The sequence below is a fragment of the Salvia splendens genome, chromosome 7 (genome assembly GCF_004379255.2).
Source record: "Salvia splendens isolate huo1 chromosome 7, SspV2, whole genome shotgun sequence".
Lineage (NCBI taxonomy): Eukaryota > Viridiplantae > Streptophyta > Magnoliopsida > Lamiales > Lamiaceae > Salvia > Salvia splendens.
The window spans coordinates 33,645,724-33,670,744 of NC_056038.1; the positions used below are offsets into that span (position 1 = coordinate 33,645,724).

A 25,021-nucleotide genomic window follows, 5' to 3' on the forward strand; every position below is an offset into this window, starting at 1 on the left:
GATGGCGAGAGAAGCAACTGTTTGTGGAGAGTATTTAGTGGTGAGGCGTAGTAATTTGGGGAGCATAGTTGCCAAAAAGGTATCGTTGTTGCCCATTCCCACGTAGTATTGTACAGTTGCTAGAGTTGCAAGCTTAATTTTATGTCCTCCAAACATTTCGCCCAATCTTCGTAACTATGGCCTCATGATTCGAACCAGTTGCTCGCTCATAGTCAACAACATCCCCTTGCAAAACAAACAACCATTCAAACCAATTACTAACTAGACAGACCAAAAAAAATGGAAAGGGAAAGTCATTAAAAGTGAAAGTGAGAGATGGAGTACGAAGTGTTGCCCGGATTCATCAAGAATTCCGGCTCCACCCGAGCCAAAGTTGACGCCGTTGATTCTGTCCCAATCCGTGGCGTTGGCGTATGGGGGAAGGGGTTTGTCTATCTCCAGTAGTTCAGCTGTTATATGTCAACCAAGATGACTTATTTCTAAAATGACTGATCCAACCAAAATAACTCACTATTTCTAAAATTAAAAATATTACTACTAGCTAGTAGTTTCATTAAATAATATTGTATAAAAATCGTAAAGGGAGTACTATTACTACTATTTATTATCATGTAGAAAATGAGTGCACAAAGAAAAGGATGGTTTAATAATAATGTACCGAGGAAATCTGCGGTATTTCGGCCGTTGGTGAATCTGCCGGTGGGGCCGGCCGGGAAATCAATGCCGTAAGGGAGTAATTGACCTTGGCGGTTGTGTTGAGGTAATTGTTGTTGCCGTTGTCGACCAATGAATCTCCGAAAATGAAGAAACAGTGAACTTGTGATGCATTGACAACGCCACCAAATTGGAAAATTACAAGATTTAGTAGCACAAAATAGCATACATTTCTCATTATAGAATGAGGCATCATGATGATTATGATTGTGTGGCGAAACATAGATGAGGAGACTCCCTTAAATAGTCTACTGATTTGACATGCACAAACCGAACGGCCCGGCGGTTAACCGCCGGTTCAGGCCCGCCAGTTCATGAACCGAAACCGGAACCGGCGTTTGAACCGGCAGGCGGTTTCGCGGTTCAGGGTCGGGGATTTCTTGAACAGTGAACCGGCGGTTCAACCAAATTTTTTTTAAAAAAATAATTTATAAAAATTGATTTTAATATTTAAAAAATAATTTTTACAAATAAATTAATACAAGAAATTCATAATAGCCCAAATATATTTGATGGCTTGCGAATTTATGAAACTATTCTTGGTTGTTTCTCTTTTATAGAGACATCTTTGAATGTTTTATGTTTCACTTTCGATGTGGGACAAAATCATTCTTGGTTGTTTCTCTTTTATAGAGACATCTTTGAATGTTTTATGTTTCACTTTCGATGTGGGACAAAATATTTTGAAGTATTTTCTTTTATAACTACATGTTTAGAGCATTCATTCATCTTTTTTCAATGTGGGATACAAAACTTTCTTTTATCTTTTTCTTTTCTTCATGTTTTGTATGATATATATAAACAAAATTATTATTCAAATATATATTCTTGATTGATAAAAATAAAGAATTATTGAGAAATATGATTTGTATATTGAAAATATTTATTTGTATGATAATTATTGTTAGGTTTATACAATTTGTATAAGAATTATTCTTTCAATGTGTATAATCCAATATACTCTCTTCCAATTTAAATGCTCAAGTCCAATATTAAGTATTGATATTTTAAAAATCAAAAGGCTTAACTTTAGTAGTATTTATTAATTTTTATAAATAAATGTATTCATTATAAATTGTAATTTTTAGTCTTATTCAAATTTATTATCAATAAAATTGTAATTTTCACCTTATTGTTTGAAATTTGTTTAAGCACATTTTATACATAATAAAGACTAAAAAGCCAAAAAAAATTACTCCGTACTTAAAGTTGGATTTGATTTTTAAAATGCCAATACTTGGATGAGAGTATATTGGATTTGATTTAATTTGGAAGAGAGTATATTGGATTATTCTCTTTTATAGTTACACATTCTTGGATGTGTTACTCTTTCTTTCAATGTGGGATAAAAGTCATTATTTGTAAGTTTATAATAGATCGTCCATCATTCTTCGTCTATATTAATACTCTATCTTCTATTATTATAATTTAACAACAAATATTATTACATAAACTATTTTTCATTACTTCTTTATCATAATGATTTACTTATGTTTATAAATTTATATATATGTTAACTAATAAATAATATTATACACGTTGAAAGAATAATTCTTATACAAATTGTATAAACCTAACAATAATTATTATACAAATAAATATTTTCTATATACAAATCATATTTCTCAATAATTCTTTATTTTTATCAATCAAGAATATATTTGAATAATAATTTTGTTTATATATATCATACAAACATGACGAAAAATAGAAGACAAAAGAAAGTTTTGTATCCCACATTGGAAAAAGATGAATGAATGCTCTAAACATGTAGTTATAAAAGAAAATACTTCAACATATTTTGTCTCACATCGAAAGTGAAACATAAAACATTCAAGGATGTCTCTATAAAAAAGAAACAACCATGAATGATTTTGTCCCACATCGAAAGTGAAACATAAAAAATTCAACGATGTCTCTATAAAAGAGAAACAACCAAGAATGGTTTTGTCCTACATCGAAAGTGAAACATAAAATATTCAAGGATGTCTCTATAAAAGAGAAATAACCAAGAATGATTTTGTCCCACATCGAAAGTGAAACATAAAACATTCAAGGATGTCTCTATAAAAGAGAAACAACCAAGAATGGTTTCATAAATTCGCAAGCCCATCAAATATATATGGCTATTATGAATTTCTTGTATTCATTTATTTGTAAAATTGTTTTTAATATAAAAATCATTTTTATAAATAACTTTTTTTAAATTTCGGTTGAACCGCCGAACCGGCCCGGAATCGGCGGTTTAGGCAAAAAACCGGCGGTTTTGAACCGCCTGGTGAACCGGAACTGGAACCGCCGGGACCCTTGGCGGGCCGATTCCGGTTCATGCATATGATGCGGTTCATGAACCGGAACCGGCGGTTTGGAACCGTTGTGCATGCCTACTACTGATGTTTAGTTGAGTTAGAAAGAGGTAGGTTTCCCACGTGGTCACGGTTTCCACATGCTGATAGTATTTGTAAGAAGGAGAGGGAATTGTCCAATAAAGATATTTGTATGAATTGTGGTTAATAATGCAAGCTGAAATGGTATATTTAAAATTGGGATACACATATTTGGATTGGGTGATAATACCAAATTGAAAGGTAGGTATGTGCAAGTTTTTTGGTAGGTGAATGAAGTATCTATTTTTGTTATATGTGAAATTTTGTAATTTCTCGACATCATCAAATATAATATGCTAAGGTTCATAATTGAATTGTGTGTTGAGCACCTGAGTTACAATTTACAGTACGGATAAAATACACACTTGTTGCGCGAACGTAGCATCAAGAAATTATTATAGATTCCATAGTACTAGTAGATTTATTTATCTATTAGGTATAGTTATTAATTAAAAATCCAATTATTAATTCTCTAACTCTTATATATCAAATTTACCGTAATTAATCTACAAATCTTTCATAATTTCCTTTTTGAAATGGCTGGAAAATCATATTCATTCTTAAACAAAAAACAATAAATATTATAGGCCCTGCTCATTAAAACAGCTATAGACAGAAACAAATATCATATCAGTACCATTCTCCCGGGCCCCACCACTACCATTGATCACATGAGACTTAAATAAACTACTCCTCTGTAGGGAACACAATATTTATAAGTTATTAAAATGATTAGGGAACAAAGTTCATTGTTAGGGCATGAATAACCCCGTTCCCATTTTCGGCTCCAAGTCCCATCTACGTCATCATTTCTCTACAGTTGCGGCACAGGCCTCAACTCCTCTAACCCTGCATGCCGCAACTCGGGCCGCAACTAATAAATGACACTATTCACAACTCCAACCTATTTTAAACGTAAAATAAAAGACGCCGGAAATTTATAACACGGAAAATTTAATTTCGCCGAATACTGCAAAATTACAACATAGAAATTTTAAAACTGAAATAAAATAAAATAAAATATCGCCAATGCTGGAAAACGTTGGTGCGAGTCCAAATTTCTTCGATTAGATCGGCTTGGAGGCGAGTGTGTTGTTCCTCTTGGCGCATCGCAGCTGAACGGACCATGACATTGCGGATGTCGGGAGGAAGGCCCTGCACGGGCGGCTCGGTGACAACGTAGTCACTCCCGGTGCTGGCGAGCGGATCATCGCTCCACAAAGTGACGTTATCTTGCTCGTCCTCAACGATCATGTTATGCATTATGATACATGCATACATGATGTCGGCGATGCGTGACTGCTGCCAACCACGGGCCGCTCCGTTCACGATAGCCCTCCGTGCTTGGAGGACTCCGAATGCACGCTCGACATCTTTCCGAGCCGCCTCTTGCCTTGGGCAAACATTGCCCTCCGATCGGTTGTCGGAGCTGTGATAGACTTCACGAACACGGGCCATCGAGGGTAGATCCCGTCTGCCAGATAATACCCCATACTATACCGACGGTGGTTGGCCGTGAACTCTACGTTCGGTGCTCGCCCGGCACACAAGTCGTTGAACAATGGAGACTCGTTCAACACATTGAGGTCGTTGTTGGACCCTGCGACACCAAAGTAGGCATGCCAGATCCACAATCTGCAATCGGCAACGGCCTCCAACACAATCGTGGGATGTGTGCCCTTGTGCCCGCTAGTGTATTGTCCTCTCCAAGCCGTTGGACAATTCTTCCACTGCCAGTGCATACAGTCGATGCTTCCAAGCATCCCGGGAAGCCGTGGGCCCGCTCGCATGTCGACCAACTTCCTAACGTCGTCGCGGTCTCAAGTACGTATCCTTTAATGCTTCGATGACTGCCCGACAGAATCTAGCGAGACACTCCCGTCCAGTAGGCTCGCTTACATAGAGATACTCATCGAACATATCTGATGTAGTTCCGTAAGCGAGTTGACGAATGGTAGACGTGCATTTCTGCAACGTCGATATACTTTGCCGGCCCACAGCATCGGTAGTTTGGCTGAAATACATGTCATGAGCTACAACTGCGTTGACGATGCGTAGGAACAAATGCCTCCGCATCCGGATTCGGCGACGGAACATCTGATCACTTCATCGCGGATCTCTAGATAAATAATCCGTGAAAGCCGCAAGGCAGCTTGTTCACGGTCTCGGTGAATATACATCCGGGTACGTGGCACCTGAGTTTGTTGTTCGTTCCAAGCTTGAATAGCATCTTGGTAGCGTTCAACTTCGTTGTTGATTTCTTCTTGGATTGCCGGTAGCGCATCTGCTAACACCCGGGACATTTGATCTTCGAATATTCTTTGACGAGGAGGCATTTTTTTGAATTATAGGAAGAGATTTGAAGTTGAATGTGAAGTTGGATGTGTATGAAAATGGAGTAGTATTTATAAAAAAAATTTCGAATTAAAAAAAAATCGGTTGCGGCCCGGCCCGAACACAAATAACCCTGGGGCGGGCCGCGTTGCGTCACGTCCCGAGCCGCGTAACCCCGTCCCAGGCCAGGCCGGGAACACGGCCCCGGGACCGGCCTAGGCCGTGCCGCTCGTCCGTCTAAAGCGTGGGACGGGCCGGGACTCGCAATTTGTGGCCCGGCCGTAGCGTTATTCATGCTCTTATCTTATTCTTTAGATTATTTTAATAAAAATATCTAGTGCATAAATGAATATCATATGGTTCACAATCTTTTGACACTAAAAGTATATTCTTTTCAAACTCTAGCCACTGACAATAAGATATATTTTTGTTAAAGTATACCGTATTAGTCCACTTCTACGTAAAAGATAAAGACAAAGATACCTTATAGTTGGATTAGAAACAGATAGAGTGCGTGAGATTAATTTTAAAAATATTTTACTAGTAACTTACATAAGTATAATAATGTCGTCTGGATTAAGTGGTGCCATGCTTACAGTATTCTAATTTAATTTTGACTGTTAGTAAAATTTGTAAAAAACTAATGTTAAATTTGGTGTATTATTCTTAAATTTCAACTTTGATGCAAAACCATTATATATTGAGTGAACTATAAAAATGGTTATTGGACTATAGGTTTATCTCGCACATAGTCTCTGGACTTAAAATATATCGCCAGTAGTCCGTGGACTAAGAGTGTCCACAATGATGGCTCTCAAGGGCCACCAAAGTTGGCCCGGCCACCAAATGTGGCTCTCCTGGGCTCTCCACAATGGTAAATAACAAGGGCCACGAAATGTGGCCCGTTCCAAAATAAAAATTAATTTGTTTACTTTTTTTAATGATATTTTTTAATTTAACTACAATAAATTTTATTATACTATAATTTATGATATTTATACAACGAAAATTTTCTAGTTTAAAAACAACAACCCGAAAACCCATATCACTCTGCGGCGCTCCCTCTACGGTTCCAGACCTCTTCAACCAAATCAGCCTGCAATGTAGTATGCGATATTTGGCTCCGCATATCGGTGTACCGCTGGATCAAGTATTCATTAGTACGTGGTACACCCATCTTCAGGGGCTCCATGACAATACCTGATCTTCCGGTGCCCATCGCTCTGCAGCAAATCCTTCGTCAGCTATTATCATATTGTGCAATATGATACATGCAGTCATGATGTCTGAGACATCATTTTCGTGCCATTGTGGAACCGGGCACCGTATAATGGCCCATCGCGCTTGGAGGACACCAAAAGCTCGCTCAACATCCTTCCTAGGACCCTTTTGTTTTTTCGCGAAGTAGGTTTGCCTCTGCCCAACGGGTTGTCGGATTGGCATCACAAACACGGGCCAGTGAGGGTATATCCCATCTGTCAAATAGTATCCCATGTTATACTGCATGTCGTTGGCCATGAATCTAAGTTGCGGACCCTCACCCCGGCACTCGTCATTGAACAGGTGGGACGATCGTAGAACGTTGATGTCGTTGTTCGACCCAGCGACACCAAAATACGCATGTCAGATTCGCAAGCGGTAGTCAGCAACGGCTTCCAGGATCATCGTTGGATGTCGGCCTTTGAAACCAGAAGTGAACTGCCCCTTCCAAGCCACCGGGCAGTTCCTCCACTCCCAGTGCATGCAATCGATGCTCCCCAACATCCCTGGAAAATGATGTGCAGTCCCGTGCATATCAATCAGTCTCTGGCAATCATCGGCCGTTAGCTTCCGTAGATACTCCCCTTTGAAGATATCCTTAATGCCCCTACAAAACTGCCTCAACATCTGTAGGGCAGTCGTTTCGCCCATCTGTAGGTATTCGTCGAACATGTCAGCGGGCCCGGCATAGGCAAGCTGCCTAATTGCCACCGTACACTTCTGATATGTCGACAAGCCGAGTCGACCGGTGGCATCATATCGCAAGTTGAAGCACTTGAACCGCTGCGCCAAACACGTCGCTATATGGACGAAGAGTTGTTGCGACATTCTGAATCGCCGATGGAAAATCTCTGGCGGATAACGGGCGTTCTCGCTGAAGTAGTCTTCCATCAACCGGCGTTCAGCCCCGGCATGGTCACGGTCGATATACCACCGATGATAGAACGACCGAGGGACTGCCACCGCCGCCGCCTCCGCCTCGTCAGCTTCACATTGCACCGCTGCAACCAGATTTTGGAACTCCAGATCTACCGCTTCTTGGTACCGTTCATTGTCGGAATCCATATTTCAGAAGTTGAATTGAAATAGATTGGAAAGATTGGAAAGAGTGGTGTTTGAATTGGGGTAGAAAAATAGAGGAAAAATGGTGTGTATTTATTAAAAAAAGAAGCAAAAAAAATTATATTTTTCGGTGGCCGGGCCACGGCTCTCGGCCCGCTGCAGTGGTGGGCTGCGGCGCACACGGCTAAGCCGCGTGAGGGCTGCGGCCGCGGCTCCCTCTCGGTTCTCGGCTCCCAGCCGCCCGTCGTGGCTCTCTGCAGTGGGGGCCGCGCACCCGAGCCACGGGCCGCGGCTCCCCCACTGTGGACACTCGAAAAGTTTATTTCGAAATTGGTCCTTTTGGCTATTTTTGATCCGGAAATGCCCTTTGAGCATTTGAGCAATTTCGTCTTCTCGCATTTTAACTGTTTCAATATGATATTATTTCAATCATAGTACTAAATTTGATATTATTTCAAAATTATCTTGAAATAAAAAAACAAAGTGAAGGATGGCAAAAGGAAGAAGAAGATAATTTTGAAATAGTATTAGATTTAATACATCATTAAAATAATATTACATTGAAACAGTTAAAATATGAAAAGACGAAATTGCCCAAATGCTCAAAAGGCATTTTCAGATAAAAAATAGCCAAAAGAACTAATTTCGAAATTAACTCTTAGTTCATGGACTACTGACGATGTTTTTAAAGTTTAGAGACTATGGACGAGATAAATTCATATCCAGATACCAATTTTATAGTTCACTCTTATATTTAATTAATTATATATAAGCACATTGATAAAATAATGGGCGGGTAATAAGCCTTTCTGATGATTTAATTCAATAATGAATCAAGAGAAGGCATACCCTAGCGTGCGTACACGTGAAATAGATGGCATTACCATAATTGTGAAATATAGTACTACATACAAGCAACAATGTAGCATGTCACAAGATAGATTTCGAATAAGATGTACAATCATGGGTTCTGTGACTTTTGTCAGTGTCAGCTTGGCTGTATTTTTTACTTGTACTTTAATCATTGATCGAATTCAATTCCGCAAGATTTCAACTTTACATAAATTTTAATTTTAATTTAAATTTAAATTCCACACTCTATGACTCACATATAATGTGGATTTGATTATTATCGGATCAATCTACTTATAATCCAATTATTAAAGTCACAACCCAAATACTAAGAAAATTCTCAATTTGAACTTGAACTTGAACATGACTTGCATGCGACACAAATCTGTAAGCAGAACAATTTTATTCATGCTAACGAGATATGGAATCGATATCACACGACAACTACATGATAATTACTCAAGAAGATTCATGCATGTTGTGGAAGGATATAACTCATCAGCGGAGTGACCGTGGCCACAAAGGCAAGGAATGAAGGTGACACATGATAGTAATATCAATAGGTTATTCAAACCCGACCGGAACCCAATCTGACCTAATTCAGTATATTGTGTCCTTATTGAAATGACCCAATAATTGAAGTCTTCATGTGATTTCTTCCTCTTTGCATTGATTTTATGTATCCTAAAGATCATTTTAAAGTTTCGATAGACATTGCTCAATACATATATATATATATATATATATATATATATATATATATATATATAGTCTACTTTTATATTTGGGCAATTGTATTAATTACCTATAAAGCTTGAAGTTCTCACTTTGTCTAAAGATGCCGTAAGATGAAGGCGAATGAAGACTGGCAGATCATTTGCATCTAAATTCTTGTTTTACTTATTGATTTTAGACGAGTTTTTGTGGTATTACATTTTGTTATTGTTCTTATTAATGCTTATGCTTTTGTGCACTCATTTGCCATTATTTTAACTTGTATTCTCTTTGTTTTATTTAAATGATTATTTTTCTTTTTTTTGTTCATACTAAGTGCATTACCAAGCCCATGGGCCTTTATCTTAATCTAATGGATCTATGAAGTCCAGTAAAGATTTGCAACTATAGTAGTCTACGTAAAAAAGACAAAGACGAATAGAATAAAATTAAAAATACACAAACAAAAAAAGAAGATGAAAAATGAACTGAGACATGGACATTATATTGTATTAAATAATTCAAAGATCAAGCTTCAAATTATAAGGATAGTGGAATACGATTCTTTTCTTTTAGTGACAACAAAAATCATAGTAGGAATTAGAGTTTATTATAAGTAAATCCTAGTTCAACTTATGAACTCTTGAAAACAGCTTATAATAATGTCCCAAAACGGATTTTCATAGTTTAAGTTTAGGCAACCATCTTTTAAAAAGAAAGATAACTTTGTCATCAGTTTATGAAATCTAAAATACAAAATAACCCAATTACATTTGGCAACTTAATTTTGGAAACATAATTATTTTGGTTCTAAATTTATTCATAGATTAATATTGTCTCGCCTCAAAAAAATAGTTCTATTTTATCATTTTGGTAAGTTTCACAAAATTAGTTCAATTCTATTTTTGGAAAGTTTTCACTACACATTATAATATTGTTGAGGTGGATTCCACTATATATTTAATAATACTACTTCAACTATTATTTTTCGTTTTCTCTTGTACCTTACAAATTTCATACTACATCTGTTCCCAAAGAATATGCATTTTTGGTTCGACACGAGTTTTAATGCAAAATTGGTAAAGTAAGAGAGAGGTAGAAAGGAAAAGTAATTAAAGCATGTTAGTGGGGAATGAGTCTCACTTCATTAGAGAGAAAAGAGTTTCCTAAATTGGAAAATGCGCATTCTTTTGGGACAGAATAAAAAGGAAAGAGTGCATATTCTTGTGGGACGATGGAGTATTAAAACTCATTTAACCCCAACGTCACTATTTTTATAGGACGGATAAAGTACGTAACATGGTAGGGTGGTCAACTTACGAGCCGAGACCCGTCTGAGGGTGGTTAAGCAGCTAGTTCATGGGCCACGAGGGAAAGGGAGAGGCCGGTGCTTGGCCTGGACCCGTCTGAGGGTGGTTAAGCGGCTAGTTCGTGGGCCACGAGGGGCAGGAGGAGGCTAGTTCGGACGTGACCACGAGGGGCTGGAAGAGGCTGGTTCGCTTGCCAATGTATCTCGAACTCCAATGTGTGTGTAAAAAAAACATGGTAGGGTAATTGTAATTATTGGACTATATTTAGATGTTATAATACTATGACATGTAGCCGAAATCAAGTCGATATATTTTTTAAATAAAATTGGTGTTGAATTGTTCGACTTTTGTATTTATCTATCTCGAATTCGATGATCACATTTACATAGAGTTAAAGCAACGAAATAAGACGTGAGATGACTGGTTAAACGACATCGTGATGGAATAGATTGAGTGGGAAATCACAATGCTATGAGTTTCGTTTCTTGAATAGGTCCCTGTGAAATTGCACCATTGATGTTGTGAAATTCCATTCCATCCATCTATATATGATTATTCAGCCCTTTCACATAAAAGTCCATTCAACACCGGAATTGGAAAAACTCAAAACCTCAAACCACGAAAATGGAGCTTCCTCCATATATATATATATATATATATATGGTAGTGTTAAACTCCTTTTCTCCCCTTAGATTTAAGTTCCTTCTTAATCTGGACCGTTAGATCTCATTCAACAACGGTCCAGATGATCTGCATTATTACACTATATTGGTACATTATTAGTCGGTGTGCATTATTCAACTGAAAATCTGCATTATTACACTGTAATGGTGCATTATTAGTCGGTGTGCATTATTCAACTGAAAATCTGCATTATTAAATGACACGTGGCATCAATCTAACCGTCGAATGACAAAATCGTGGGGCTGAGATTAAGAAGGAGATTGGATTAATAAGGGGAAAAGGATTTGAATACAATCCTATATATATATATATAGGGGTGCATTATAATGATAACCCCAATTTCCGTAATAACCCTATAACAAAATCTGGACCACACATTTTTAAAATCACGCGGTCTAGATTAAAACTTAGATTTACTTCATAAAAAAAGCACGGGGGTAAATATGTCATTTCGCTCATGATAAAATTTACGTATCCAAATTTCGCTCATTTAATTTCTGAATTTCGCTTATTTTATCATTTTATCAGTCAGTCAAAAGTATCATTTTATCAACTCAGAGTATCATTCTATCCGGCAAAACTATCATTCTATGTAATAAACCTAACATATATCATTTTATCAGTCAGTCAAAAGTATCATTTTATCAACTCAGAGTATCATTCTATCCGGCAAAACTATCATTCTATGAAATAAACCTATCATTGTATCACAAAGCAGTAAACGTATCATTTTATCAACTCAGAGTATCATTTTTATAAGGTTACTGTCATTTTATCCGCTTAGATTATCATTTTATAAGGTAAAAGTATCATTTTATTAAACAAAAATGTCATTTTATACACCAAAAATACCTATCATTTTATCGGCTGAAAGTATCATTCTACCCGGCAAAACTATCATTCTATCGGCTGAAAGTATCATTCTATCCGGCAAAACTATCATTTTATCAGTTTTGTGTCATTTTGTCACGTTAAAGTATCATTTTATCAGCTTATATGCAATTTCTTCAGCTAAACTATCATTTTTATAAGGTTACTGTCATTTTATCCGCTTAGATTATCATTTTATAAGGTAAAAGTATCATTTTATTAAACAAAAATGTCATTTTATACACCAAAAATACCTATCATTCTATCGGCTGAAAGTATAATTCTACCCGGCAAAACTATCATTCTATCGGCTGAAAGTATCATTCTATCCGGCAAAACTATCATTTTATCAGTTTTATGTCATTTTGTCACGTTAAAGTATCATTTTATCAGCTTATATGCAATTTCTTCAGTTAAACTATTATTTTTATAAGGTTACTGTCATTTTATCCGATTAGATTATCATTTTATAAGGAAAAAGTATCATTTTATTAAACAAAAATGTCATTTTATACACCAAAAATACCTATCATTCTATCGGCTGAAAGTATCATTCTACCCGGCAAAACTATGATTCTATCGACTGAAAGTATCATTCTATCCGGCAAAACTATCATTTTATCAGTTTTATGTCATTTTGTCACGTTAAAGTATCATTTTATCAGCTTATATGCAATTTCTTCAGCTAAACTATCATTTTTATAAGCTAACTGTCATTTTATCCGCTTAGATTATCATTTTATCAGGTAAAAGTATCATTTTATCAAACAAAAATGTCATTTTATACACCAAAAATACCTATCCTTCTATCGGCTGAAAGTATCATTCTACCCGGCAAAACTATCATTCTATCGGCTGAAAGTATCATTCTATCCGGCAAAACTATCATTTTATCAGTTTTATGTCATTTTGTCACGTTAAAGTATCATTTTATCAGCTTATATACAATTTCTTCAGCTAAACTATCATTTTTATAAGGTTACTGTCATTTTATCCGCTTAGATTATCATTTTATAAGGTAAAAGTATCATTTTATTAAACAAAAATGTCATTTTATACACCAAAAATACCTATCATTCTATCGGCTGAAAGTATCATTCTACCCGGCAAAACTATCATTCTATCGGCTGAAAGTATCATTCTATCCGGCAAAACTATCATTTTATCAGTTTTATGTCATTTTGTCACGTTAAAGTATCATTTTATCAGCTTATATGCAATTTCTTCAGCTAAACTATCATTTTTATAAGCTAACTGTCATTTTATCCGCTTAGATTATCATTTTATCAGGTAAAAGTATCATTTTATCAAACAAAAATGTCATTTTATAGACCAAAAATACCTATCCTTCTATCGGCTGAAAGTATCATTCTACCCGGCAAAACTATCATTCTATCGGCTGAAAGTATCATTCTATCCGGCAAAACTATCATTTTATCAGTTTTATGTCATTTTGTCACGTTAAAGTATCATTATATCAGCTTATATGAAATTTCTTCAGCTAAACTATCATTTTTATAAGCTAACTGTCATTTTATCCGCTTAGATTATCATTTTATCAGGTAAAAGTATCATTTTATCAAACAAAAATGTCATTTTATACACCAAAAATACCTATCCTTCTATCGGCTGAAAGTATCATTCTACCCGGCAAAACTATCATTCTATCGGCTGAAAGTATCATTCTATCCGGCAAAACTATCATTTTATCAGTTTTATGTCATTTTGTCACGTTAAAGTATCATTTTATCAGCTTATATACAATTTCTTCAGCTAAACTATCATTTTTATAAGGTTACTGTCATTTTATCCGCTTAGATTATCATTTTATAAGGTAAAAGTATCATTTTATTAAACAAAAATGTCATTTTATACACCAAAAATACCTATCATTCTATCGACTGAAAGTATCATTCTACCCGGCAAAACTATCATTCTATCGGCTGAAAGTATCATTCTATCCGGCAAAACTATCATTTTATCAGTTTTATGTCATTTTGTCACGTTAAAGTATCATTTTATCAGCTTATATGCAATTTCTTTAGCTAAATTATCATTTTTATAAGCTAACTGTCATTTTATCCGCTTAGATTATCATTTTATCAGGTAAAAGTATCATTTTATCAAACAAAAATGTCATTTTATACACCAAAAATACCTATCCTTCTATCGGCTGAAAGTATCATTCTACCCGGCAAAACTATCATTCTATCGGCTGAAAGTATCATTCTATCCGGCAAAACTATCATTTTATCAGTTTTATGTCATTTTGTCACGTTAAAGTATCATTTTATCAGCTTATATGCAATTTCTTCAGCTAAACTATCATTTTTATAAGGTTTCTGTAATTTTATCCGCTTAGATTATTATTTTATCAGGTAAAAGTATCATTTTATTAAACAAAAATGTCATTTTATACACCAAAAATACCTATCATTCTATCGGCTGAAAGTCTCATTCTATCCGGCAAAACTATCATTTTATGTAGTAAACCTAACATTTATAAGCTAAAAGTATCATTTTTATCAACTCAGAGTATCATTCTATCCGGCAAAACTATCATTCTATGCAATAAACCTATCATTTTATCATTTTATCAGTCAGTCAAAAGTATCATTTTATCAACTCAGAGTATCATTCTATTCGGCAAAACTATCATTCTATGCAATAAACCTATCATTTTATCATTTTATCAGTCAGTCAAAAGTATCTTTTTATCAACTCAGAGTACCATTCTATCCGGCAAAACTATCATTCTATGTAATAAACCTATCATTTTATTATTTTATCAGTTAGTCAAAAATATCATTTTATCAACTCAGAATATCATTCTATCCGGCAAAACTATCATTCTATGCAATAAACCTATCATTTTATCATTTTACGTGATATTTGGCGAAATTCAGAAATTAAATGAGGGAAATGACAGTTTTACCCCCGCGCTTTTTTTATGAAGTAAATCTAAGTTTGAATCTCAAAACTATCATTCTATGCAATAAACCTATCATTTTATCATTTTACGTGATATTTGGCAAAATTCAAAAATTAAATGAGAGAAATGACAGTTTTACCCCCTCGCTTTTTTTATGAAGTAAATCTAAGTTTGAATCTCAACCGCATGATTAGAAATATGTGTGGTCCAGATTTGGTTATAGGGTTATTACGATATTTAGGGGTTATCATATGATCACGACTCTCTCTCTCTCTCTCTCTATATATATATATATATATATATATATATATATATATATATATATATATATATATATAATATAGGTCCATGATCAATTGAGATTTTTTAGGTTAATTAAGAAATGAGATGCAACATCAGCCACTCATTTTTATTACCACTCATTTTTATTAAATGAGTGGTCCAGATTTTACCACATAAAAAATATTTTTAGATTAATTTATTATGAAAGGGCAGAACGGTAATTCACATCCCCTCTCTTCTTCCCAAAATCTTTTTTTTCCCAAATCACTACCGCTAATCGGCCCTCCATCTTCATCTTCATACCTCCAATTTCGTCGACAACAATGGCGATTACCGGCGCCATATCGCTGCTGCTGATCGCCGTCAAACATCCTCTTCGACTCGCAATCTCTCCTGCTCCTCCTCGGCTTGAATACGTCGCTACTCCTCGGGATCATTGAGGCGAACCTCCTCCTCTCAGCGCGCGATCTCCGCCAATTATTTTCTGTTGTTCTTCCTCTTCTCCTTCTTCGCAGCCTTCCTTGAATGATATTGCAATTCTCTTCCTTGAGATCGTTGATTTTTTTATGGAGATCTGCGATCTCGTCGGAATCTACATTGTTAGCTTCAACGAATTCGTTGCCGGAGGTTGAATTCGCGGATGTGTTCGATTTCACTCTTAATTTGATCAGCGAGAGGTTTAATTCATCAAATCTTCAATTTGTTGGAGTTCATCAAAGCTTCAATTCAACAAATTCGTTGCCGAGAGGTTCAATTTGTTTTAAAATCTTCAAATACCGTTACTTTATTTTTTAGATAATAACTTGTTGGAGTTAATTGAATATTTGGTTGGAATCAATTGTCATTCATCAGCTTTTCGCCGAAGCCGTTCACACATGATATTTTTTCCGGTGAGATTTGTGCGTGTTGCTTCTTCTATACAGAGTACTTTTTTGGTTGCTGCAAACGTGACTCTAAACAAAATTTTGCTTAGTTTTGTTATTCTTATGCTGGGAGAGCAAAGATGAACTGTCGAATTCCTCCGATATATTGACAAACTCATATTTATAGTGTCGTGATTGGTATGTTGATGTGCCTAATTGTTGAGTTTTTGTGCTCAAAAGTGTGATTTCCAGCCAATTACTCTATGTTTCGGAGTTCACGTGTTTGTTGAGTGTTTCAGGCAAAAATAGGCGAAATTGGAACAAAAAAAGGGTCCACCCGGTCAGGTGAGTATATGTGGCTGAAAAGCCACCCGACCGGGTGGAAGAGATAAGCCGGTTAAAGACCAGAAACTACCGGGCGAGAGTGACCCGGCCGGGTGAATTTCCTTTGTAATAATTCCACCCGGCCGGGTGGAAACTTTATAAGGCGGAGACTCCAGAGAGTTTCACCCGGCCGGGTGAATTTGCTGTACAATAATTCCACCCGGCCGGGTCCGATGAACTGACGATTTTTAAAGTCTCCAGACGCGATTTTTGAAGGAATAAAAAGAGGCAAGAGCTAGGGCACTCGAATTCATGGAAGAGCGGCGGCGAAAATACACTCTTTCTCTCTCGGAAGCACTCTTGGAAGAAGATTGAAGATTCAAGCTTCGATTCCTCCGCCAATTGTAATCCGTATCATGAATTCTGTTGTTTTCTTTAGTTTTTATTTGTTTTCTACCTTGAACATGAGTAACTAAACGCTTTATGTGGGATTCTTGGTGAAGATGCATTGACTTATAGTCTCAATCCAATTGATTTCGTTTTTATCTTGCTCTTGTAATTATTTGATTTATTCTTGTGCTTTTCCTAACAATTGCTTGATCACCAATTGGGAGTGTAGGATTTCTTAGAGTAATCGGGAGATGAAATAATTAATCTTGAAAGAAGAGTAATTCACACCTTAATTCAATATAACTCGGGAGAGTTGAGGTTTTGAGTGGAATCCGTTATCTTATCGATCCATTGGGAGTTAGGTCTAAGAATTAGAAGGGGACTTCAATTATTACACTTAATCTACAGGTTTCTCACCTCGGGAGAGGGTTTAATCTACAACTGTGATTGATTCAATAATTCGAGAGACTTTAAATGGTAAATCAATTTCAATTGGGTTAGGCTATGAGTTGTGCATCGGATCCTTGAATTCTGCATATTTCTCCACCATCTTACACAGCTTTCTTAATTGCCTTCGTGTTTAAGTGTTCTATTTTATTATCCGAATTTACATGCTTTTAGTAGTTGTTAGTTTCAAAACCAAATTTCTGATTGTCTGGATAGTAGTTGAAGTTTGTTCGTGGTACTTAGGTTTACACTTAATTGTCTCTGTGGGATACGATATACTCTTGCTTGCTATTTGCTACGATAACCCCGTACACTTGCGGGTATTAATTGGGTAAAATAAAGTTGAGTCATGTTTTTGGCGCCGTTGCCGGGGACAATTTTTGTGTTATATAGCTTGATATCGTGATAATAATCAAGATTACTACTTCAGACTTTACTGCTTTATTTTTAATTTTATTTTTTTGAGTTCTCACATTTGTGTTTCTTGTTCAGGTGTATGCACACACGTTCTAAAGGTTTGCCTCTAGAACCTTTCGATCCGGAGATTGAAGCAATGAATCGGAAGAGGAACGCCTATAGGAGACTCACACAGCAAATTCAAGCTTCGTCACCTAACCACATAGGAGCATCCTCAGTTCAAAGGGACGTTTCACCCATCCGATCACCACTTCAGGACCATCTTCTGTTTGATCCCGTCCCTCCTAGTCTGATGGAGTGCGAAGGGGGCAACAACGGTCCACCACCCCCTCCTCCCAATTATGCTGAGCTTCTTCGACAGCTGGAGGAGTTGCGTCAACAGGTCAACCGTGAACCACCTGTGCCTGTGCAGAATCAATATGTATACCAAGGCTAGGCGAATCCCACTGTCCATAGCAACATCGCGGCTAATACTTTTGAGCTGAAAAGAGGACTAATCCAAATGGCGGAGAACATTGCTTTCAGGGGCAAATCCACCGACGACCCTAACAAGCATATCACCAAGTTCATCCAGATTTGCAACACAACAAAGATGAATGGAGTGACAGATGAGCAGGTTCGACTAAGGCTGTTTCCTTTCTCTTTAGAGGATTCAGCAAAGGATTGGTTGGAGAGTTTGGAGCCCGGATCGATAAGAACATGGGATGCTATGGTGGAAAAATTTTTGGAGAAATTCTACCCCCCTAGTGAAGCTATAAAGAGACAACACGAGATCATTGCCTTTCAGATGACTCCTACAGAGAATATCAGAGACGCATGGGGGAGGTTTAAATCTTTGATGAAACGGTGTCCCAACCATGGGTTAACCCCGACAGTCCAAGTTATTACTTTTTTCAAGGGATGTGTGCCTGAAGCACAAAGGGAGTTGAACTTGAGCTCAGGCGGTAATTTTCTCAAGAAAGGGGTAAATGAAGCCATGGAAGTAATAGAGGAACTTGCATCTAATGACGAAGGATGGAGCAATGAAAGGAGTAAGATGCATAGGGTAGCGTCTACTACAGATCATGATCCTATGAGCGCCCTATCTGACAAGCTGGATGCGCTGACTATGAAGTTTGACTGTATGGCAATGGGGCAACCGACTCAAGAGCCCCAAGAAAATATGGAGGACGTTAACTATGTGAATCAAGGGGGCAACAACCGTTACTACAATAACCAACGTCCCAACTTCTAGGGTGGAGGATATAATCAGTTCGGGAACAGGGGGCATCCCAATCTCTCTTATGGGAACCCCAATAATGCTCTGCAACCACCCTCGGGGTTCACGGTTACCAATGGAGTGGTCGATGATCCGAAGAAGATGACCACGGAAGACATACTCAAATCTTTCATGCTACAGTCCAACAAGCTCATGGAACAGAACAACCAAAGAATGGAGAAGGTTGAGACAGATGTGCAGAGTATGGCCACTCATTTGAAGAACATCGACACACAGATCAGCCAGATTTCCCAGACTGTGAGTACTATTACTCAACCGGGAAAGTTCCCTTCGAACACCATTATAAATCCCAAAGATTGCAAAGCGGTGCAGTTGAGGAGTGGAAAAAGTTATGATGGACCTGCAATGCCATCAGAGGATAGAGTAACAGAAAAGGGACCTGAGGAGGAGGAGTTAGTCGAGGAAGTTGAGACCGAGATAGTACATATTACTTCCCCACCTAAGGAGAACGTGGCCCCAACTCTACCTACACCACCTGCAGCAGCTCACACTCCCCCTGACGTGAGGATTCCCTATCCTCAACGTGTGCAGAGGAAGAAGACAGACGCACAGTTCTCGAGATTCTTGGATATATTTAGGAAGGTGCAGATAAACATCCCATTGGTGGAGGCACTACAGCAAATGCCGAGCTATGCCAAGTTTCTGAAGGATGTGGTTTCCAACAAGAGGAGATGGATGGAGTATGAGACGGTGAATTTGACTGAAAGCTGCAGCGCCATTATTCAGAAGAAGTTGCCAGCTAAACTGAAGGATCCTGGAAGTTTTACCATCTCTTGCATAGTGGGAGACTGTCAAGAAGGGAGAGCGTTATGTGATCTGGGGGCGAGTATCAACCTGATGCCCTATTCGTTCTTCCAGAAAATGAAGATTGTAGTGCTCAGACCCACTACTATATCACTGCAGATGGCTGATAGAACGGTGTCATATCCAAAGGGGATCGTTGAAGACATACTTGTCAAGGTCGGGGAATTTATTTTTCCAGCCGACTTTGTAGTACTTGATATGGAGGAAGATAGACACGTCCCACTTCTCTTAGGCAGGCCCTTCTTAGCCACAGGGAGAGCACTGATTGATGTGCACAAAGGAGAACTTACTCTCCGACTGAATGAAGAGAGTATCACATTCTCCATTTATGATGCGATGCAAATACATGATGATGAGGATGCTTGGAGGTTCAAACCGTGTAACATGATTAAGGTGATTGACGGTTGTGTGAGAGAGGTAGCCCATGTTATCTCTTATCAAGACAGACTTGAGCGATGCCTATCGCAGTCTTTACTGGCTTCAGACAATCTGCAAGTGTCTGAATTTACGGAGGAGCTACTTTATTTTGTGGGAGCTCTTAATTCTGGTGGGGAGATTCCAAGAAGGAACAACAAGTTTTTATCCCTCAAAGATCCGGCAGATGAGGAAGAGAAAGAAGAGAAGAAAGAGGAACTTAAGCCGTTGCCCTCACACCTCAAGTATGCCTTCCTTGGAGAGAATGAGACGTATCCGGTAATTGTCTCTTCATTACTTAATCTCGCTGAACTCGATAAACTGCTGCGAGTGCTCAGGAAGCATAAGGGAGCTATAGGATGGTCTATCTCAGACCTCAAAGGAATCAGCCCTACTGTCTGCATGCACAGGATTCTATTAGAAGAAGGATCCAAACCGAAAGCTCATAATCAAAGGAGGCTCAACCCGATAATGCAAAATGTGGTGAAAAATGAGGTATTGAAATGGTTGAAAGCCGGAATTATATATGCCATTTCTGACAGTGATTGTGTAAGTCCCACCCAAGTCGTGGCCAAGAGGGGTGGAATGACTGTGATTCAAGGTGGCAATGATGAGATGATAGCCACAAGACTGGTGACAGGATGGCGAGTTTGCATTGACTACCGAATCCTCAATGCAGCCACGAGGAAGGACCATTTCCCCCTCCCGTTTATTGATCAGATGCTTGACAGATTAGGGGGATATGAGTACTACTGCTTCCTCGATGGCTATTCTGGATATAATCAAATCCTGATCGCCCCAGAGGATCAATATAAATCGGCCTTTATTTGCCCGTATGGTGTCTATGCCTTCCGGAGGATGTCTTTTGGACTGTGCAACGCCCCTGCCACGTTTCAGAGATGTATGATGTCCATCTTTCACGACATGGTGGAAGATATTATGGAAGTCTTCATGGATGACTTCTCGGTTTTTGGGTCTTCATATGATCATTGCTTGGATAATCTGACTAGAGTATTGCAGAGGTGCGAGGAGACCAACTTGGTGCTGAATTGGGAGAAGTGTCACTTCATGGTGCGGGATGGCATTGTGCTTGGGCACAAAATATCTGCTGCAGGACTCGAAGTTGATAGAGCCAAGATCATTGCGATTGAGCAGATGCCACCACCGTCTAGTGAGAAAGCCGTACGGAGTTTCTTGGGGCACGCGGGGTTTTATCGGCGATTCATAAAGGATTTTTCTCAGATAGCCCGCCCCCTTTCCAATCTGCTAGCCAAGGATGTCAAGTTCAACTTCTCTGCAGAATGTCTGCAAGCCTTTGAAATTCTGAAGAAGGCGTTGGTGAGTGCGCCCGTACTTATAGCTCCAGATTGGTCACAGCCTTTCGAGATTATGTGCGATGCCAGTGACGTGGCCGTGGGTTCAGCATTGGGACAGAAGAGGGATAAAGTGTTTAGAGTGATCTACTATGCGAGCCGGACTCTCGATCCAGCTCAGGAAAATTACACTACCACGGAGAAGGAGATGTTGGCTGTGGTATATTCTTTCGACAAGTTTCGGCCGTACCTCATTGGAGCGAAGACGATTGTGTTTACAGATCATGCTGCCATCCGTTATTTGTTTGCTAAAGTGGATGCAAAGCCTCAATTAATTCGTTGGGTTCTTTTGCTGCAAGAATTCGACTTGGAGATTCGGGACAGAAAGGGGTGTGAGAATGTGGTGGCCGATCACTTATCTAGATTGGAACATTGTTTTGAAGGAGAGAACTTGAGGAAGCCTATCAACGAGGAGTTCCCGGATGAGCATCTCTTCTATGCTCAGAGCTCATTGCCATGGTTTGCAGATATTGTGAACTTCCTAGTAGCCAAGGTGGTCCCAGAGGGCCTCAACAAGCATCAAATGAGGAAGTTCTTTCATGATGTCAAGTTCTATTTTTGGGATGAGCCGTTCCTATTTAGAAGATGCGCAGATATGGTGATTAGGAGATGCACTCCAAATGAGCAATGGGAAGCGGTAATCAGAAACTGCCACTCAAGTCCTAGTGGAGGACATTTTGGAGCTAATCGGACGGCGATGAAAGTACTTCAATGCGGATTTTATTGGCCTAGCATCTATGGAGACTGTCAACAGTTCGTTCTTCATTGTGATAAATGCCAAAGAACTAGGGGTGTCTCCAAGAGGAAGGAAATGTCGATGACAACTATTGTGGAGATAGAGCTTTTCGATGTGTGGGGGATCGACTTCATGGGCCCATTCCCACCATCCTCTGGCCATCAATACATCCTTTTGGCAATCGATTACGTTTCCCGTTGGGTGGAAGCAATCCCCACTCCGGTCAACTCTTCCAAGGTGGTTATCAACTTTGTCAAGAAGAACATTTTTACGAGGTTTGGGGCGCCGAGAGCCTTACTTAGTGATGGGGGTTCTCATTTCAAGAACAAGTGGTTGGAAGTCGTGTTAAGTAAATATGGTGTCAAGCACCGAATCACTTCCCCATATCATCCTCAAGCCAATGGTCAAACTGAATTGGCCAATCGAGAAATCAAAGGCATTTTGGAGAAGACGGTGAACGCCAATAGAAAGGACTGGGCATTGAAGCTCGATGATGCACTGTGGGCGTATAGAACGGCTTATAAAACGCCAATTGGCATGTCACTCTACCAGTTGGTGTTTGGGAAGTCTTGTCATCTTCCTGTGGAGCTTGAGCACAAATCATATTGGACAGTGAAACAGTTAAATGCCGACTACTACAAGGCGGGAAAAGAGAGACAGTCCTATCTGAATTTGCTCGATGAATTTCGGAATGAGGCGTTCGAAAATTCTGCCATCTATAAGGAGCGACTCAAAACGTATCACGATAAGTTGATTGAGAAGCGGGAGTTCTTCCCGGGAGAGTTGGTGTTGTTATTCAATGCTCGGATGAAACTCTTCCCGGGAAAGCTTAAGTCAAGGTGGTCCGGCCCTTTTAAAGTCCGAACTGTGATGAAGAATGGAGCTTTAGAGCTTGAAGCTGATGATGGGAGAGTGTTCACTGCTAATGGGCAGAATGTGAAGAAATTTCATACGATGGAGCAGAAGGAAGAAGTGTTCCACATCTCCTTGGAGCCCCAGTAATCTGCTATGGAGACGTCGAGCTAACGACTTTAACCAAAGCGCTCTAGGGAAGGCAACCCCTAGTAGGTAACTTTATTGCTTTTTGTGTATTCTATCCTTTTGCGTCTCTTTGTTTTCATTTTCTTTGTTTAGGGTCTTAGTTGTTCTTTATGTGTTAAGTAGTCTATCAAAAGTGGAGTTGGTTGTGCTTGGAAGTTGTCATTGTGCAGGATTATATGTGAAAAACAGACCTAAGGGGTGCAGCATGCTGACGTAGCAAAAAAAAAAATCGCCCAAAAATATCACCCGGCCGGGTAAATTTTCAGTTCATTAATTCCACCCGGCCGGGTCATCATTTTTGTGAAGGCCGACTCCAGTAAGTTTCACCCGGCCGGGTGAATTTTTAGCTCATTAATTCCACCCGGCCGGGTCATCATTTTTGTGAAGGCCGACTCCAGTAAGTTACACTCGGCCGGGTGAATTTTCAGTTCATTAATTCCACCCGGCCGGGTCCGACGCGGCGAGCCCTAATTATAAAACGAGGTACACCCGCCCCCTTTCCTATTTTTTTTCACCCGGCTCCCTTCTCCTCTCTCCCTCTTCACGTTTTCTTCACAAATCACACACAAATTCACACTAATCTCACACACCCATCCCAAATTATCTATTGTTTGAGTGTTTTGCTCCGATTAATTCGTGGATTTGGTGGATTTCACTCAAGAACCCAAAAAGAAAGCCCTAATTTTCGAATTCTCTCACTCTAAGCAACAAAGGTATGTCTTTTTCACCTCTAATCTTCTCTATCCATGGATATGAAGTTGTAATTGGTGATTGGTAGGAATGTTAGAGCTTATGCAAGTTTAATGGATGTTAGTTGTGTGCTTCACTTGTAACAATGTATGGGCTAAATTGTGGCTTGTGTGGTGAGATGAAATTTTTTGACTATGAAATGGTGAGTGAGTAAATTTCATTGCTTGCAATTGATGCTTAACGTTTGTGTTATGAGATTGGTACTGCTTGCAAGATTGATGTGGATGAAATTGTTGTTGGAGATATATCCTATAATGGGGGTTGTTATTGAGGTTTTTGTGAATTTTAGGGATGGAGTCTATCTCCCTCATTGTGTGATGTAGTTTAAGGATTGTGCCGATTCCCTCGGTATTGTGTATGATGAAAAGTAACTGTAGGAATCGAGTCTATCTTCCTAATTGCTTTTGCCTTACTTGCTTGGTTACTTGGTGTGCATCGGGATTGAGTCTATCTCCCTTTTTGATAATAGTTAGCCAATGTTTGTTCCCTATGTTTGGAGTACAATCTTTCTAACACGCCTCATTCTAGGTACTCATCACATGGCCCCAACCACTCTAAAGCCTCACACTGTGGGTGTCACACTCCGCCGAGGTGAGTCGAAGAAATGGGATGCATTGGCGGCACTAGACAGCATGCCATCTAGATATCCAAGTCGGAGCGCGCTCAACGGCCTCGGTATCAAACATTCGTGGGACATCCTCGTCGAGGCCGGCCACCTCACGCACCTATTCGCGAGGAAGTTCGGGTCGTACAAGGCCCTGACAATAGAGTTCTTCACGACT

General features: G+C 38.7%; 2 protein-coding genes across 2 annotated transcripts in view; one reads left to right on the forward strand and one right to left on the reverse strand.

Moving 5' to 3' along the window:
- The window catches only part of LOC121810773 (protein HIGH CHLOROPHYLL FLUORESCENCE PHENOTYPE 173, chloroplastic-like), a 3,921-nt gene extending 3,765 nt beyond the window's left edge, over nucleotides 1–156 (reverse strand). Inside the window, exon 1 of the mRNA XM_042211505.1 lies at nucleotides 73–156. Within this exon, the coding sequence (XP_042067439.1) occupies nucleotides 73–156 (84 nt within the window). The remainder of the gene's footprint in view (nucleotides 1–72) is intronic.
- An 18,188-nt stretch (nucleotides 157–18,344) lies between these two features.
- On the forward strand, nucleotides 18,345–23,450 carry LOC121810774. The gene is made up of 4 exons (XM_042211506.1): nucleotides 18,345–19,022; nucleotides 19,077–19,827; nucleotides 20,761–22,371; nucleotides 22,846–23,450. Exons 1-4 carry the CDS (start codon nucleotides 18,345–18,347, stop codon nucleotides 23,448–23,450), a joined length of 3,645 nt encoding a protein of 1,214 aa, XP_042067440.1.
- The last annotated feature ends 1,571 nt before the right edge of the window (nucleotides 23,451–25,021 follow it).